Source organism: Athene cunicularia, assembly GCF_003259725.1.
Source record: "Athene cunicularia isolate RWA chromosome Z unlocalized genomic scaffold, athCun1 chrZ_part3, whole genome shotgun sequence".
Classification (NCBI taxonomy): domain Eukaryota; kingdom Metazoa; phylum Chordata; class Aves; order Strigiformes; family Strigidae; genus Athene; species Athene cunicularia.
Genome location: NW_020799144.1, coordinates 16,708,387 through 16,727,509, shown reverse-complemented (window position 1 = coordinate 16,727,509; position 19,123 = coordinate 16,708,387). Strand labels below are relative to the sequence as shown.

The 19,123-nt window shown below is 44.8% G+C and overlaps 1 protein-coding gene across 1 annotated transcript in view; it reads left to right on the top strand.

Moving 5' to 3' along the window:
* PCSK1 (proprotein convertase subtilisin/kexin type 1) overlaps positions 1-19,123 on the top strand; it is a 32,616-nt gene that overhangs the window by 3,200 nt on the left and 10,293 nt on the right. The window contains exons 2-10 of the mRNA XM_026866634.1: positions 516-620; positions 4,051-4,161; positions 6,377-6,523; positions 6,998-7,074; positions 9,015-9,103; positions 13,163-13,335; positions 15,876-16,088; positions 17,270-17,370; positions 18,327-18,560. Of these exons, the coding sequence (XP_026722435.1) occupies positions 4,138-4,161; positions 6,377-6,523; positions 6,998-7,074; positions 9,015-9,103; positions 13,163-13,335; positions 15,876-16,088; positions 17,270-17,370; positions 18,327-18,560 (1,058 nt within the window). The 5' untranslated portion in view covers positions 516-620; positions 4,051-4,137. The remainder of the gene's footprint in view (positions 1-515; positions 621-4,050; positions 4,162-6,376; positions 6,524-6,997; positions 7,075-9,014; positions 9,104-13,162; positions 13,336-15,875; positions 16,089-17,269; positions 17,371-18,326; positions 18,561-19,123) is intronic.

Below are 19,123 nucleotides of genomic sequence, written 5' to 3'. Positions count from 1 at the left end.
GCCCCGCCGGCCTCAGGCAGCCCCTCCTCAGGAACCCGGCGGGGCGCACCCGCGTCTCCCTGGCAATGCGGGCTCGGCCGGTGCCTGCGCAGCGAAACCCCGCGGTGAGGCTTCAGAGGGCGCCAGGAGGTTTTTACACCTCCTGGGCTGAACCCCGGGGAGAGCAGATAAACCCGGGCCGTGGGTAAAACCCGTCCTTAACGCGGCCGGGCCGAGGTGGGTCCGTGAGGGCGCTGCTGGCCGCCCCGGGCACCGCCGCACTGTGTTCCTCCTTCACCACCTTAAATAAAACGATCCCCCCCTACACCCCCCCGGTTTCTTCTGGCAGCGCTCAGGCTGCGGTAAGCGCTCGTTATTTGAAGAGCGTTTTTTAGTTTAGATGAAGGCATCCAGAAGCTAGTTTCTTGCTCTTTTGTCTTTCAAGCAGAATGAATTCGGTCAGGCTGTGACTGTTGGTGTTTGTTTGCGGTGGAGAAATCTCTGTTGGATGGTTAAAGTACGCCTCTGTCTTACAGATCGGATCACTCAAAAATCACTACCTATTCAGACATAAAAGCCATCCAAGACGGTCTCGAAGAAGTGCCATTCATATCACTAAAAGACTTTCTGATGATGAGCGGGTGAGTGTTACGTTTATTCTTTTTTGTGCTCCCTGTTTATTCCGTCCCCTTTATTGCTAGCTTTGTAACGAGGTCACAGGCAGGCTTTCCTCGCTTTGCAAGTCTAATATACGCAGCCATCCATACTCATGCTGAATAATACTTTATTATTCCGTCATTAACAGGCAGAATCTGACCCTCTCCTACCATATTTTTTTGCAAGGGCATTCCAAATTAAGATTTAAGATATGCAGCATTGCAGAGGCTTAGAGTTTCAGATGCCGATGTGTCGCTGATGAAAATGTGAATGAGGAGCCACAGGGCTTGATTCAGAGTTAAAAATCCATAGATGCATTAAGCTTAATTAGGCCACGTCTGTGCAATTACCGCGGGAATTAGGTTTGATTTAAAGTGACTGAATATTTAGAAAAAAAAAAAAAGAGTAGGGGAAAAGAGCCGATTTGTTGCTTCTTCTATGACAAGCTCTAAAACCCCTTCTCAAAGAATCCATCACACGTTCTAGACTTGCAGTTTTTTTCCAGAGTTGCAGTTTTTTTCTACACTTGCAGTCTTTTTCTACAGAGGGATCCCAGCACAGTCCAAGGTCAGGCATGCTGGGAGAGCCGGGGGGTCTAAGGCACGGTCCACCCGCGAGGCAGACTGCCCGTGTATTCCACTTTATTTGAGAGAGGAGAATGTCTCTTTGTAAAACACACTGAAAAAAAAGGGGTGGGTGGCAAAATTAAGGAACGGACCAGAATGCTGTCAGACCCTCTTAAAACCAATTTCTGGTGGATTTCAGAACAACGAAATATGAATTTGAAATCAGTGTTATTGCAGCACTCATTGTAAAAATGAGAGCAGACCAAAGCATGAATTAGCCTAGTTGTAAAAATCAGCAATTTATCGTGTAGGGATGAATCGCTTGGGAAGGAGCGATTGGTTATCTGGAGGTTTTAGAGGCCAATGTCATCTGGGAGGAACTATTCTATATGTAGCTAGGATAATTAAAGGAGGGGGTAGGATGGGGTATTTGTTTTGCCTGTTTCCAGACCGTACGCTCTCATCTGTCTCCTTGTGAACACGGGTGTAATGGTTAAAGTCTTCCAGGTGTGGTCATTCTAAACTGGGATATTCAAAGCCACAGCGTTAAGTGGAAATGAGTGTTCTAATTTGTACCCATACCCGTGATCAAAGGTTCAATGCCATCATAGCACCATGTACAGGAACAGAGTTTTGGGTGCAGTTCCTCCCTTTTTTGGACTTACCCCACCGAACGCACCCCTTAGGCAGGGGAGCGTGGCCGTGGTTAGGACATGGAATCCCAACGTCATAAGCAGAGCGGGAGCATTTGTGCCGCGCGTGTTACTGCCAGACGTGATTGCAGACTTAGATCCAAACCCGGAGCTTCAAAGTGCTGCAGGTGATTTGGTAAATCTACCCTCATTTCCCTTTTATTTACCACTCAGTATGCAAATGAACCGTGCGAGTGAATGGGATGTAATTATGTCATTATGTAAGTATATAAACACAAAGCAATCACGTAAGGCTGTGTAGTTTACCCGTGGACCTTGGCTCCCGAGAGCTGCTCTTGTCTGGCAACAGCCTCTTTAACAAGATTTAAATTCAGTCTTCAAAAAGGCAGAGAGAAGGGAATCCTGCTTTTGTTTGTGTAACGCCTTCATGACTCTCATGGTATGTTAAGTGTGAAAGCTGGCGTAAAACTTGGCTCTCCTCTGAGTATTTCTCTGCTTCCTATAGATGTCCCAGTGTTTGTTGTAAAACAGATAAAGGCTGTGAATATACAGGAGGGATGTGATTATCTGGTTCCCTAACTTCCAGTATTTGCGCTGGTTTCCAAACCTATGTTCTTGCAAGAGACCCGAACCAGGATTATTTTGGCTGCTCTATTTATCAGCGAGCGGAGATTTGGCACAGGGCTTGTTCCGCAGATGGGTGGTTGGAACCTCACCCAGCGGCGGAGTGACAAACATTTGGCTTGTTTGTCTGACATATGCGCTTGGTAGTTTCAGCTCATTTCCCTCAGAGCAGTTGTCCACATGGAGAGCAGCGAGCGTGGAAGCAGTCAGTTGTTAATTACTGTTGGGTGACGAAGAGACCAGGCTTTGCTGTGGGCAGGGGAGAGAGAGAAAGGGAAATGCTGCGACCCGTGCACGAGTGTGTGCGGCCCTGGGTGTCTGCAGGGCGGCTCAGAATACTGACACCGGCCCATCTCCTGTGCCTAACTAGGGTTTGAGGGGTTTCGGTGAGAAATCTATAGCCAAGGGAAGAGTATTAGAGAGCCTTCAGTAACGGTCGCTGGTGTAGCTACCATTTTTAAAGGTTTATGTTCTTATAGTGGATTTCTGTTAGTCTCTCACTAGGAAATGGTATTTTAATAAAATCAGTACTTTTTGAAACATAATTTGTGAATCACACTTACGGCTTCATATATGGTGATAGACGTGCGGACCATAAAGCTCACAGTAGAGAATAACGGAGTCTATTTGAACCTCTAAAGCACAAGGCTAGATCCAAGGCATCTTCCAGCAGCGGCTTATAGCAGGATCTTGGCGATCTGCTGAACCTGAGCTGGCCCTGCCTGTTTGGAGACGGGGATGAAAAGCACCAGCTTCACCAGCGTGACTGTCGCGGTACTACCGACAAATAACATTTTATTCTCCTTTCTGGAAGGAGCACACAGCACCAAGAGATCAGCATCAGGATCAGGATGGTGGGGTTTTTTTTGGGGGGGTGGTGGTGTTTAGTAACGCATTCAAGGGAACCCAGTGGGATACACTTTTAAAACGCAGCCTGGTGACTCAGAGACCGCCGTGCACAAACTCCATCGACGCTTTAGCAAAACACGCTGAAGCATTTTGGCTTTGAGCTGCCTGAAGTGGAATTACGCCAGTGATGAAGTTAGTCCGATATTCACAGCCTTCTAGTTGATCACACTTCAAAACACCACTGGGAGGGAGACTTGAAGGTCCAGCTGGGCTATGAGTAACAGCATCATCATGATGGCTAGACTAAAGCCGGGGATAATCTTTCTCCTTCCAACTCCCCATAGATGGGGATTAAAATGTGAGTAGGAGAAAGAAGCAGGCTGTGGTTTTGCTTGTTTCGGTAACCACTGCTGCTCAGGTAACCTCTAGCCATACTGCACATTCTATATCGAAGCCCACATTGTGTGGCACCCACAGGAGTTCTACTGCTAACTGGTACTTAATGATTTTCTATGACTTGATTCTATGGTATCATGATTTCACAGAGTCCTCTTGCCCAAAGTACACAGTACTTCAGCAGAAATAATCCTCTCTGCAGCAAACATTGCTTATTTTGCTTTAGGCATCAAAATATTGCTGTGTGAGTAAAACCCTTGCCCTCTAGGCTAAGGAAGTTCTAACCTATAGAGGCTTACTTGTCATATTTATACAAATAATTGTAGGTGTCGTGGGCAGAGCAGCAATATGAAAAGAAACGAACTAAGCGTGCCACCGTGAGAGACTCGGCAGAAAATCTTTTCAATGACCCTATGTGGAATCAGCAGTGGTATCTGGTAAGAATCTGTTTCGCTGTGGAACTGGGGGTGGTGGGTTCCAGTTGTGCTGTCAGCTGCATTGTTTTACTAGGATCGGAGCGATGCAGTGGGGTAAATGACAAGTCCCTCTCACTAGCATTTGCTCTAAAAATGGGAGCTCTCTGCGCAGAGGACGTCCACGGAATCTTCTGTTTTCTTTGCAGCATTGTTTGTGCAAAGATTCTAAAAAACATTTTAAGCTGCTTCTTAGGATGGGGGTTGATATGACTCGGTGACCGCCAGGGTCTTTTCAACCTGACTGATTCTGTGATGCTGATTTTAAAATATTTGCTGTTGACGTGTAAGGAGTCCCTTATCATGTCTGAAGCTGGCTGTGTATTTCTTTATTAAAATTGGTGGTGCAGACGGCATCTGCCAGACGGAAACAAAAGCTCCTTCAGCCTCTTGGACAGGGATTTAAATAGAAGGGGGTGTCTGCAGCTCACATGTTCAAAACGTTGAGGAAAAGAAGTTTCCTGAGCTCTGTAGCTTCTGTCTGCACGTGTCAACTCAGGAACACAGCTGATGGTTTACGTTTTATGCGGTTTCTCTGGAGAGTCCGTGTTTGCACAGTGCATCTACCTGCACCCTCCATCTAGGCTCCATTGCTTCCACGCAGAACAGGGCTGGGATTAAAAGTGGGTGTAACGGGTCAGGGAGAAAGGCCAAAAGCACAAGCATGGCCCAGGTGGCTGGAAATACCTTTCTCCAGTTCAGCTTAGAGGAAACAGACCAAACTCTAGGCTGTTTCTGTAATGCTTCGCCCTCTCTTTCCTTTGTTTGAGCTAGGAAAAATGAACTAGAAAACGCAGAGCAAAAAATATTTCCATTAAGATTCCTGCAGACTTCCTTTCAACATAAAAAATGGTTATCTTTAAGAATTTAACTTTTCATTGAAGCTGAATATCTGTTTGTTTCTTAGCATGTTTCCAAGAAGAAGCTGGAAATTTCCAAGATGTCCGTATTGGACAAATACGCAAACATGAACAGAGTTCAGAAAAGCAGTTTTGTGAAAAAAGCAATGTCCTTCTCTCCAGGAGACCTTGTTCCTTTTCCCACCTCCCTATGGTTTTCTTCTCCTTCTAGTTTTCCCACATGAGAAACAGAAATGCAATGCTTACCCTTCTTTGCGGTGCACGTTGAATTTTTTCTGGTGAAATGCATGAACGTGTTAAATATTTTCTTCCAAAATAATCCTTGCCTTGCGGTAAATAACTTATTACTTCCTTATTATTGCGATCTGACGGCAACAGGTTTTTAGCTCTATTCAGTGTGCCTTCACACGTCACCAGAAAGAAAATGGTTGTTTGATGGATTCTAGAGAACAAAACTTGAAACCCTGAAAGGCAGCAGTCAGAAAAGAAAGGATAAAATGAAGGAAAGGTCATTCCCATAACAAATTTCTTTCTGTAAGACTCAGATTTTATGCATCGTTCCTTTGGAAACAAAGAAATGAAAAACCTGCGGTCAGCTAATGTAATTATGCAGAGAGAAACAGAAGGAAAATTCTTTTCTTTACATCTGTGTTTTAAGGGGCTTGAAAGCAAGTTTTGTAAATTAGATGTATGTACCGCACACCTAATATTAGAGAGGAAAAATGACCCATTTAGGAGCTACTCTTTAAAGAACTTGCTGCAGAAGAGAAGGCTATAGATGATTCATGCTTCCAGTTGATTTACCACAGGAACAGTAATGAGGGTAGTAAACAGAAAGTTGTGATTCAGCACAGTTGTTCCTAACCAAACGACTACCTTAATTGTTTTATCCATTAATTATTATGCTCTGGCTTGAACGTCAAAGGAGAAAACACATTTGGAGAAAACGCAGCTGACTGCACTGTGGGGTAGTGTCTTGGCTTCTCATCAAGTGAAAAGAACAAACACGAGCAGGTCTGATCATTAACTCGACGTTCCAAGGTTCAGTGGTGCCTCCCTACCGTTCCCCTGTTTCTGCTGCCGGCCTCCAGTAAATCCGAGGTGCTCTTTGTTCAGGGGTGGTCTTCAAGTAATGGGGTAAATCTGACAGTGCTGCAACTGTTTGACGGAACTGACTTTTGTTTTGTCTTTGCAAAATTTGGACAAAATGTACAAGTTCGGGCTGGGATGGTTCAGTGCACTTTTAAAATACATCCTTGGACCCATGTAGTATAAACGGATAAAGATGTTGACGTATTTCAATCCTTTCTGTCCTCCAGCAAGATACAAGAGTAACTCCAACCCTGCCCAAACTGGATCTCCACGTTATTCCTGTATGGCAGAAAGGGATTACAGGCAAGGGGGTGGTCATCACCGTACTAGACGATGGCTTGGAGTGGAATCACACTGACATCTACACTAACTATGTGAGTCTGGGCGTTAGAACGCCGCGGGGTAAGAGCATTGGCTGTGAACTTGATGTACAGACACTCTTCTCCCGCTTGCTGTCCGTTCTGCAAGTCAGCTCCTCCAGCACAGAGACTGGAATATTTGCCTCAGGCATAATTTGGAACCCGGTCGGTGTCACAGGAAGCTGAATGTCACTTACCAATGACAGCGGGGTGGGTTTTTTGTTGTTTTGGGTTTTTTGCCCTCAGTGGATTTACTTCCCAGGCATGTTTGTGTACAGTGGTTTAATGCTGAATTATTAAAGCTCCATGAAAAATTTATGGAATTGTTAATGCCCGTCACATTCTACCAACTTGATTGCTGTCAACACGAGGCATGCCAGAGAAAGAAATAGGCTCTAGAACCCATTCTGTTACACGTTTTAAACCACATTTTCTAGTTGTCCAAATTAATTGTTTGGTTTCTTTTTTTTTTTTTTTGTAAAACCGTAGGATCCAAAGGCGAGTTATGATTTCAATGACAACGACCATGATCCATTTCCTAGATACGACCCGACAAACGAAAACAAGTGAGTATCCTCCCAGTTGCATGAAGAGAACAAAGCAGTGCTTTATAAATTTGTGTGTTAGAACGTGCAAATGTACAAATATCTCTGTGTGTCCCCTATGGCAATGACGCAATGCGAGGAAGAATCTGTGCAGCAGCATCGCAGGGGGGTTGAGGTTGGGAGGCATCTCTGGAGGTCATCTGGTCCCAGCCCCTGCCCGGGCGGGGACACCCAGAGCCCAGGGCCAGATCCAGACAGCTTTTGAATATTGTGAAGTAGGGAGACTCCGCAGCCTCTGAGGGTGATGCTCACCCTCACAGCAAAAAACTGTGTTCGAAACAAACCTCTTGTGTTTCAGTCTGCACAAATAGTTGCATGTAAAACTGGCCCAAATGCTGGAAACTAAGAAAATTAAATTCCCAGATGAAGAGCTTCACAACTGAAATCTCCCTATAGTGTCCTGAATTTCTTCATACCTTTGTATATGTAAGGTACTGATACCTTTCTGTGAGCTGAAGGGAACACTCTGCTCATGTCACCGTGCGTGTTTCTAGAGCGATACCTCCCTAGGCAAATCTTGACTTCAGTTCTCTGCTTTGCACTGGGAATTTTATAAGAATGTGTCTCCTGTCTTAGAGGAACCTACCGAGAAACCCATCCTTCAGGTCAGCTGTTGTAGCTAAGGACACTCTTTTCTACTTGTGGGAGTAACTGCTGCACCAGTGGGAGAGTTCTAGCTCAGTGCACGCTGTCAGAGGTGAAGCCATGCTTCTGACCTCCTCCCCTAGGCTATGACACACCGTCAGACGCTGGAGGAGGACGCGTTCACTCCCGCGACAATCTTTCTGTCTCTTCTGAGGCATATGGAATCTTTATTTAGACCAGGTTTGTCCCAAGTGTCCTCAAGGTAATAACCCAGGGAGTTTCAGAAAGCTTGAACATGAGACAGGCAGCCAGTTCCCAGGTAGTTCAGGGAGAGATTTTGTCGGTCAGAAAGAGAAGAGAATGGACCTCTTTAAAGGCTGGTACACAGAAGAAATCAATTTCTTAAACTAATTAGGATGCTCCCACTCAATAAAGATACGGTGAGAAACTGGTGTGCTGGTTCCCCGTTGTTTATCAGACAATGCAGCAGCATCCGCAACATAAATCAGTGGATGGGGAAAAAGCAATCAGTCAAAGGATAACTACTCTGCAAGTAAGACATTTGAAAAATGACGTCTCTACTTTGTTACAGCGTTATTTAGGAGCAAGAAGCCATTATCCTCTTGTCCCAATGCCATTATCTCTTAAATCTACCTGTATTACCTCCAATCTTTATTAATAAGTAAATGGAATTCAGCCCAGAAGCATTCAAACACTTCATTGAATAACAATCTGTAGTATTAAATATACAACTCTGTTACAGTTACGCTTACACGAAGGTTTTCTGTACTGTGGAAACCACCTATGGCAAAAAAAAGAATTGCATAGAACATTGTTGTGAGAAAAAAATTAGCCATGACGAGGATGCTTTAAAGGCTCGCTTTCTGAAATCCTAAACAAATGCAGTCATTAAGCAAAAGTGTACCTAAAGGTGTGATGGAAGAAGACTTTTATCATATTTCTGTCTGAAGAAGTTTAGCAGCTTCTTAGCCCCATAATCTGATGCTGCTTTTGCACTCCACTGAGATACTGGTGTCTGATGGGTCTGCAGACTTCCGTGTGACTGAGGTAAGGTATTTCTCGTCTCACCACAATGATCCTCTGATCATTAAGATGGTAAACTTGTGTTGCTCGAAGCCCGAGAGAGACAAGTATTTTAGTATCATGTAGATACAGCTCGGAAGCTCTTCCGTAGCTGCATTGCATTCACTTAAGGGAAGACTTGCACCAAAATCAGGGTCGTCGGTGAGGAGTCTTGTGTGTATGTTACCCAAAGATGTCGTGAGACGTTGTTTATTCTGGCTGTATCTATTCAGGCATGGGACACGGTGTGCAGGAGAAATTGCCATGCAAGCCAACAACAGAAAATGTGGAGTTGGAGTAGCCTACAATTCCAAAGTTGGAGGTAAGAAAATGAAAATAATTAGATGTCTGATAGGAATGGAACCCAGAGAGATCCTGCGAAGCGCTGGGTGTTTTCAACTGCTGTTAACTGAAACGTGAATGACTGGCTCTTCTCAGAAAACATCCATCTTGCGCCGTTAGGCTACCAAATCCTGTCTGGCCGTAGTGCAGCCTGTTACATCTATATGACAGCGCTTCTTGAATGTCAGCCTACTCTCTGGAATTTGTTTATCTGTTGAGAATAGGTAGAATATGTGACAGCAGCAGCAGCAGCAATATAGGTGGTGGTGATGGTGATAACAACAACAGTGATAATAGTAACAGCAGCATCAGCCTCTATTGTACCATGAGACAAGACTGCGTCTTCTAAGGAATGATGGACTCACTTCTTATAACTGGTAATCCTGGAAAGAGGTGGCTTGGGGCAGGAGAGGGATTGAGTAGAGTGAAAGTAAGAATATACAAATTTATACCCACCTTGCTCGCAGCATATTGTTTCCATCTGCTCAGTTACGTGCAGAAGGTCACGTCAGCCAAGATACTCCAACCGCTGCCGTTTTCATTTCGGCAGCTTCTCTGTTGTCATCCTAAGTTGATTTTGAAGTAAGTGGAGACCTGCATGCCCGTCAGTCAATACTGCCGTTTTTTTGGAAGAGGTGACTAGAAGTTTAATCCATTAGAGGTTTAGGAAACAGGTCATGATCAAAGTATCCGTTGCAAATGGTTATTTAGCTCCGTGGAAGATACTTGTACACACAGTTTTTCCATGACTCCCCTTTTTTCCTTTTAAACGAAGGGGCGATGAGTGGCAACTGACACCTGTAACTGCCATTCCCACCATTTCAGTCTTTATGTTTGTAGGCTCCCATTTCCTCTGCTGAGCTGTCATAGATGTCAGCTTTGCAGTCTGCCTTTGCCACGACGCATTATGCTGTCGTGCTCTGTTTAAATAAAATATCTCACTCATGAGACAAAGATGCCAAATTTTCAAAGCAGGGCAAAATGGATGAAGCTGCAAAGATGTCTGAACTCCCGCTGTGCCCATATTTTAAGGCGCTGGCATCTACAGAGAAGATTCTTCCACAGTTATTTGCATATGCTCTGCGTTCGTTTGCAAATGCAAACTACAGATCGATGCGGGGTGATTTGTCTAGAAAAGGAAAATAACAGGAGGAAGAGCAGTCCAGCAATCCGTATTACCCAGACAGCTGCTTGTGTCTGCGCGGGGGAGCAGAAAGAATGGAAAAGTTGAAAGAAATCATAAGCTGCTACATATGACCACGCTGATTAAGACAGGGACATAACAAAAATACGTTCAAAGAGCAACAGAAGACAGGAGAAGTCTTTCTTCCAGAGATTCAGATGAACTTGGAGTGGCTAAGCATTGGAAGGCTTTTCTGATGTTCCAAGCTATACAGTTTTTTTTTTTTTTTTTTTTTTTTTTTTTTTTTAAATCTGTGAAATGACACATTACACACTTCTGTCTGACGTTATTTCAGGATGACTTCTTTGAGTGGCTGTCTGCCTGTAGCAGTTGGCAGTCTGGATAAACCCAGTGGTCCACAGCCAGTGCCTTTTCTCTGACAGTCAGCACTAGCTGCTTTAGGGAAAGAAGCCCTGACATTTGGCATACCTTGTTCTCTAATCTTCAGCATCAGAGGTTGGTTTAACTTGGTCTTGAGGGGTAAAACAAAAACCTTCCATTCAGAACTGTTTTGTTTTCCCTGAAAATACTGACTTTAATGATGCTGAGTGCTCTCACTGCTCGCATCAGTGCCGGGCCCTGTTCTGAGACCTGGGTTGGTCTCTTCGGTGCTTGGGGGCTGTGAATCCCATGGGCTTCTCTGTGCACTGTGCGGAAAAAAAACCCAAACCCAAAACTTCTTAATGCCAGTCTTCGAAGTGACACCTTTCAGAGTCCGTTAAGATTCTCCTCTTGTTCTGTGTGGCGCTAAGAAACGTGCATGTATCGATCCCCTTCGGCATTAGGCAGACTGTATGTGTTTTCACATGTAGCGCTGTGCTACGACATTTCTCTGGTGCTACCATGGAAATCAAATGATTAAGAAGCTCCATTTTACAAAGGACTGGGCTGAGAGTTCCTGCACAGTAACGTGTTGCTAAAAATAGCCCTCTGCCAGGCAGATACACGTATGTGCCTGAGATTACCTCGGGCTTTGCCTGCTTTTGATTTTGTGGGACTGGTGATGGAAGCAAGCATGTGGAGGAATAGGAAAGAGTTTATGCAAAGAGGGCAATATTGGAGGCTGCTCAGGGAAATACCACTGCAGTCATCAAACCCCCGAGTTGACTTAAAACAAGCAGGATTTTTGGCGATCGCGGAGACAAGACAACGTTTTTTGTCTCGAGCTGTTTTCATCAGCGTGTTGCCAGTGTTCCCTGTTTTCCTCCTTGGTACGTTATTTATCTGCAGAGTTGGCTTTGTCTTCTTCTGTGGGAAATATCTGTGCGCTCCTCCCTGCATTCCCAGCACCTCATTACGGGTTGCAAGCTCGCGCCCGGCACTTGCAGTCATTCCCACGCAGGCAGATCTTTGCTCGCAGCGCGCTGGTGTGAGAGAATCTGACAACTCTGAGCCAGCCGAAAAATGAGTATTCAAAATGTTAACGAGTTTAAGCCTATCTGGGGTAAGTGGTGGCTTTGGTACCAGAGGCGCAGGATATACCTTGATTCTTTTCCCAGCTTTATGAGCGGTCATGGAGTGGCAGTGGTTGAGCAGATTAACTCCTTTGTCTGCTTTTGCCACTAATTAATATGAAATAATAAACCCCAGCTTTATCTCGGTGGTATTATGAGTCTTAGAGGACAGCCACTGGGGAAATGAATTATGCTTACAGTCTTTTTTTTCCCTGCTTGATAGTATAAAAAAAGAACAAGACACTGAGCTGCAAGGGCAAGGTGGGGAGATTTTTTTTCTCGCTTTTTTTGTTGGTTTTTTTTAATAGTAGAATGACCACATTTTGTCTTCTGTGCTTTGGAAAGATCCCCGTTTTGTGGAAAATACTAGAAAACGAGTCCTCATAATTCACCAACTGCCAGTAATGGTGCAGCTGCTGTAGTACTAACTTGCCAAGTTCAAGAGAACCCAGAGATTTTTATTGCTTGAAAACACAGGCTGAATCCTGACTGCTGTGGCTCTTACATTGCCGCTGTTGCTGGGAGAGCCATGCCATAGCGGGAATTTTGCCAGACTTCTGCTATTTCTGTCGTCCTCCAGCCCTGGACACTGGTAGCAGTCCTGCTGCAGAGCTGAGGGTTTGCAGAGCGAGAGATCCAGTACAGATGAACCGCTGTCTGCCGCTGAATGTTAAGTACCACTGAGATCAGGCTTCTCTGAAGAAGATTAGCTCATGCAGTTCCTAATAAAATGTTAATGGCTAGATATCTCTAGCATCTCTGGATTGCTCACAGTAGAAAAAAAAAACAAAACCAAAACAAAACAACCCTGCAGCAGTAAAATAACAGTGAGAATTTTCTGTGGTGAAGGTTGAAGGGCTGGTGAAATAGCAGCGTCACAAAGACAGCAAAACCTTAATGCCTGTGAGCACAGAGCGTCTTAGCCAGAACATACAGGACTACATCTCTGAACTGAAACTCTTAAAGATGGAAGTAATGCTGATAAAACCTATTCAATTTTAGTGACGTACTAGCAGCTTGGGAGCATCTTTGTTACAGATTTAACAGGAAGAAGGGTCAAGAAAGAGCTCAGTGTAACAAGGAAGAGCAGGAACAGTCAGCAAAGCATCAATCTGTCTCTCTGTAGAAGGAGAGAAAGAAGTAAATAAGAGGCAACCAAGATTTTAGGAGGGCTTTTTTTGATGTTTGTAGCAAGCACTGAGCTCTGCAAATAAAGGGTAAGTGTCCTGTTTCACACTGACACGGACTGTCCTCGGTATTACTGATGTGAACCGCAGCAGGCTGTGGTTGCAGTAGTTATGGATTAATTCTTCTGGAAGCTTTGGGAACAGTTAACAAAGACAAAGAGGAGGGAGCAGAAAGTAAATTAAGTGTGCTGCTTTTTTTTTTTTTTCCTGTTAAGGTATACGAATGCTGGACGGAATAGTCACTGATGCTATTGAAGCCAGTTCAATCGGTTTCAATCCGGAACACGTGGATATTTACAGCGCAAGCTGGGGCCCTAATGATGACGGTAAAACCGTGGAGGGACCTGGGAGACTGGCACAGAAGGCTTTTGAGTATGGGATAAAACAGGTACGAAACTTAAGAGAAAGATACAATAAAATGTGTCAGAGAACAGAATTTTTAAATGGTTGGTATCAGGGAAGAAACGAAAACGGTTTGTGCTCTCTTTGCTCAAACATTTGAAAAGGAGGGGAGAGATTTTGATGGTACAGGTCAGAGAAATTGCCAGCCAGAAGAGGACTTTTAAAAAAGCACCGTCGGAGCTTCCTGAGCTGGTTTTAAGCTGCTCTTCTCCACACATAAGCTTTCTTTTTCCATCCTTACTTTTGCTGCCTTTGTCTCGCCCTACCCCCACCCCTCTCTGCTCCTTGTTTTGCGCTGAACAGTAATTGGATTTCTGCACTGAAAGCCTGCAAAATTTAATACAAAATTCCTGCTTTGTGAATATTTTGCTGTGTGAAATAGCGATGCATTTTAGCACCCCGTGGATGGGCTTGTATTGTGTTAATTGCATTAGTTTATAAATTGGTGCATATCGTGATCCAATTAAAATGAGGGTAGTAAAAATGCATGACGGAGGGTGTTGGAAACAAGGCTTTTACAGTTCTTTTTTTAATGTAATCCTATTTAGATCTGGTTGCATGACAAGTAGGGTGCAGACTGAGAGCTACTGGGGATGCGTTAATGAACTACCCTTGCCAGTGAGGTGAAAGGAGATTTGAAGACGGACAGGTGCTGACAGTGAGAGGAAGACTGAATCAGAGACGGGAGAGGAGAGGAATGGAGGAAAGCTTGAAGGACAGAGGCAAAGAGAAAGGATTTTGGAAAAAGGGCAGTTAACACCAGCAGGCAGAAGGAGGGAAGAAGAGTCTGAGAGCTGACAAACATAGTCTGAGGGAAGAGTAGGGGGGCTGGTGATAAACAGATCTAAGTCTGTAGGTGGGCAGCGAGAGAAGAGGGAGAATTAAAGGCAACAATTAGGAGAGCAGTTTTTGGTGGTCTCACTCTAAAAAAGCAGGTGAAGAATGTGTCTTTCTTTACAATTGTTTTATTTCTCAAGGGTAGCAAATTTACCCATTCATTTGTCAGGCTTCCTTTTCAAGGGTCTGGGTTGTCTCCACCCTGTTTAAGGTCAGCCAGAGTTGGGGCTGTCAACGCCTTCCATCCCTGGCCTGGTAAAAGCTTAAGCTTAGCCTCTGAGGTGTTAGTACCACTCTTAAATGAGATCAGGGCAGCTGTTTACACACGCCAGTGCTTTTCTGGACTGCAGCCTTTATTCTCGAAGGAAGATTCTATCTCATTTTCTGTAACTGATGTGGCTTCTTCTTTCCATTTGAAGTCGTATCGCATAGTGCAGCTTACTTTTCTTTATTTTTAATGTTTTAAGTGCTGTAAATGTCTCAGCACTTGCACACGTGACTTCAAATCTCATCTGAGTGGGATGATAAAAATCTGTATTTCAACTGCTGTTTCCAGTGAACGTACATCTGTTAACAATGAACTTTTGGTCTTCACACTAAACGATTGTTTTTTTTCCCGTGAAGGTCTAACGCAGCTTAAGCCTGGGTAGGGCGATAGGTGTTTGCTCTGTGATAGCTGTGGTGGTTCACATGCTGCCAGCATCAGCTGCACGCTGGAGACCAGAGCAGGGGGTGAGCGTGGTTATGTCTGGAGAGTGCTGGTGCTGGCCTGAGGGTCTCTAAGAGAACGGAGGGGGTTTCGGTCAGATGTGCTTGATGATGGTTCACTCTGTTTCACCAAGTGAACACCAACTGCGAAAGGCTTCCTTACAAAAAAATAAACTGTGGGAAAAGTCATATCATGTACATTGTTCATATTGCTTGAGAGACAAGTGAAATAACCCCTGATAAATGTCATTTCTTTAAGAAAATGGGCCTTTTTCCTATTGATGTTCAGGATCAAAACATTAGTCTGGAGCAGAGGAGGCTGAGGGGAGACCTCCTGGCCCTCGGCAACTCCCTGCCAGGAGGGGGCAGAGAGGGGGGATGAGTCTCTGGAGCCAAGGCCCCAGCGCCAGGCCCCGAGGGAATGGCCTCAAGCTGCCCAGGGCAGGGTCAGGCTGGCTCTGAGGAAGGATTTCTGTGCAGAAGGGGCTGTTGGGCGTTGGAATGGGCTGCCCAGGGCAGGGGGGAGTCCCCGGGATCCCTGGGGGGGTTGAAGAGTCGGGCTGAGCCAGCGCTGAGGGGTCTGGGGGAGTTGGGAAGGGTCAGGGTGGGGGTCATGGTGGGGCTGGAGGAGCTGCAGGGGCTTTTCCAACCCGGATGATTCTGGGATTTTGTGATCAGCATGTGGGAAAACTTAATCTGTTGAGCACAGACTCTGTTTTTAACTTAAAAACCTATTCTGAGGAAAGTTGCTGCAGCTGAAACACTAAACCTAGTTAAACTAAGAGGGGTACTGCAGGGTGTGAGGTGGGGTACCTCAAGCAGCTGTTCTCTTCTGTCTCTCTTCTACAGTGCTTATGGAAAATTGTCCTTTTCCACCTGAAAATGTTTGCTATATTAGGCTTTTTGCAGGGGAGGAGTTGTTAAGAACGCATTACAGAGACTGAAATGTCTTTGGTAACCGCTCCTTTCCATTTTCTCTAGGGCCGGAATGGGAAAGGCTCCATTTTCGTCTGGGCTTCTGGGAACGGAGGCCGTCAGGGAGACAACTGCGACTGTGACGGTTACACTGATAGTATCTACACTATCTCCATTAGCAGTGCTTCTCAGCAAGGCCTTTCTCCCTGGTATGCAGAGAAGTGCTCTTCAACTCTGGCCACCGCATACAGCAGTGGGGATTATACTGACCAAAGAATTGTAGGTTGTTTTTACCAGATTCAGAACAAACATAGAAATGTGTGATGTATGCAAATAACAAGCGAGAGCTCTTAAACGCTTGGTTTCAAGTGCCTGCTTTACGTTCTGTGTCACCTGCTTAATGCTTTTGCCTTGAACCACTGAGGAATTTGTAATCCAATAAGTGATTGTATTCCTGGAACATCTTCTCCTGTAAAGCAATGGCTAAACAGAGTCATTGTGTCAGATTAAATCAGCATGCTGAATTTGTCTGCTGCTTGTGTGCGACAGAGGTCTCTGCGTGGAGCTGGATACGGTCCCATCCTTCGGAAAGGGCAGGTGAAGAGGGGTTTAGAGTGAAAGGAAAAAGAACCTGTGCAGTTCATGTACCGTATGAGTCAGCACCTCCGGAATACCTCGCCGTTAGCTTTTCTGAGATTGTCAGCCCCTGAGTTCCCACTTACGGCAGTGACAATAGAGCTTCCAAACCTGTGACATGTACTCAGCGCCAGGCACATCACTCCGTGTACCTTCACCAGCTGTGCAAGAAATAACTTGTGCTGAGGAAAATTGCTGTGATAAAATGATGGTGAAGTACCTGTAATTTCTGTTCGGCCCCGGAGGATGCTAATTTTGCAATAAACCATACTGATGGGGATTAAAACACTGTCGTTCCAAGTTAGCCAGGAGATCAGCCCTTCCAGAGTGGCTTCTTTTCATAGCCGAGATGTAGATACACGGGCAGATGAATTCGGTATTTAATTTCCAAATAAAGCACATGTTTCATTGCAAATTATAGTTCTTCTGCTGAAGAGGGAGCAGAACACCAATACTAATCCTATGAGTAATTTTCTAGCAAGCAGTAATTTTAAATGTTCTAGGCCCAACACAATGATCTGTTTTTATGATTCACCAGTAAGCCTGAAACACTTATTGTGAAACCTTAGAATAAAATAAGTTATTCAGTGTGGGAGTATTTTGTTCCAACACAAAGTGTTTTGATACAAAAATTATAGTTGAAGTGAAAAGAGTGGATTGAAATATGAACGGATTTAAGCATCCATCACTTTTTCCGCTGGTGAGCAGTGTAGTAACACTCACCGAGATACATGGTGATGTTTGTGAGTGTGGCTGTGACTGTATTTACAACTGTTTATTCATGCAATCTGTGGGGTTTTTTCTTTTTTCTTTTTCTCTGTCAGACAAGTGCTGATCTTCACAACGAATGCACCGAGACTCACACTGGGACCTCTGCGTCTGCACCACTGGCAGCAGGAATTTTTGCCCTAGCCCTGGAAGCAAAGTAAGATGTCACACAAGTACCTTTGAAACGCCTCTCTCAGCCACCCCACCATCTTCCCCCAAAGTGTTGTATCCCTGCAGTGGCTTTGTCTCATGCTGGAACTCACTTCTCGTCAGTCAGACTTGCTTGGCCTGATGACACAGATAAGCAGCTACTTGCCTCAACGCCGTCCTAGCAAAGCAGAACCAACAAAAGTAAAACGTGATGACTGAGGGATTTTAGCCCATTTTGTGCACTGGCAACAGTTGTTTACTGAGTTACGGTCAATTGCACTTAAAAGCGGTGAATCTGCACATGTGTCAGGAGAACATAATTTGAATAGGTTGCAGGAATTTAAATTAAGTCCTTAGAGAATTTACGGAACCCTTTTTGCCAGTGATTGGAGGTACAGTGGAAGGTACCCAAGCCTGGCTGTCAGAGCAGGCAGGGAGCAGGATGCTGTAGGGTGGCAGTCAGAACGTGTGGCTTAGGGAGGGTAGGACAGGACGGGACGGGACCGAACAGTGGCTTTTTCACCAAAACTGCTTCAGGCATCGGGGCGTGGGCTTAGTGCTGGAGTGGTGTCAGTTCAGCTCCGTTTTCTGTTGCTTACTCCTTCGATGACATAAACTTAGGGCCGTATTTTAAAGGGGACAGCTTGAATCAAATACCCAGTGGATTTTTAAAGTCCGGGTCCCTTCATGACTGGTGGGAGATAGTAGTTTTGATAGTTAACTTCAAACACCTGAATCGTTTTGAAGAATTGGACTCTCATCTTGCTAGATACCCATTCTTCACTTACACGGAAATCTTGTCTACCTGGAGGAGTATTGTGGGCACAAGCATGTGACATGCTGTATATTTTTAAAATAATGGGATGCCGTATACATTCAGAGTGTGTTCTGTTGCAGGCTAATAATCGAGAGAAAAATGATAGATAGCCCTGAAACAATTAACCAGGAACATTTTCCCAACAGCCCAAATCTAACCTGGAGGGATATGCAGCACTTGGTGGTGTGGACCTCAGAATACGATCCACTGGCTGGAAATCCAGGATGGAAAAAGAACGGAGCGGGACTGATGGTCAACAGCAGATTTGGGTTTGGGCTCCTCAATGCCAACGCGCTGGTAGATTTAGCTGATCCCAAGAGATGGAAAGGGGTACCAGAAAAGAGAGAGTGTATTGTCAAAGACAAGAGCTTTGAACCAAGGTAAGAATTCGCATTAGCAGTAAGAAGCTTTATGCCTGCCTTAGTAAAGCCTGAAGGGTGGAATTCTGAACAGGTGGCTCTGAGGCAGACTTAAGAGATTTCCTTTGATTCATTTGGTTTTGCCTGACTCTGTTGCTCAGAGGCAGGCAAGGAGCATTTGTTTTCTTACTTTTTTCAGTGTAAGACTGATGGAAATTACTAGCATGAAACCTTAACAAAGATTATTATGTCTGTGCAGCCAGGGTGTGGATGGATGATGCTGTGAGACTGAACCCAACCAGATAAGATAGGAATGTTTAGGCTGCTATCAGAATATGAATAAAAAGATATCAAAATCTCCCAGTGATTTTTTTTTTTTAAAAAAACATCTGTAATCGATCTTAGCAATTCTTGTCCTGTGTCAGACATAGCGTATGTTGAAATGAAGGTGATATATTGAGCTTTAGTCACATCCATAGCACTTCTCTTATGAAGCAGAAGTGTCTCAACGGCTCCCTGGAAAGACTTGCCAGCCACATTCACAAGTGCTCCCAGCACGGTGAGCCTAAACTGAGCTCATCATG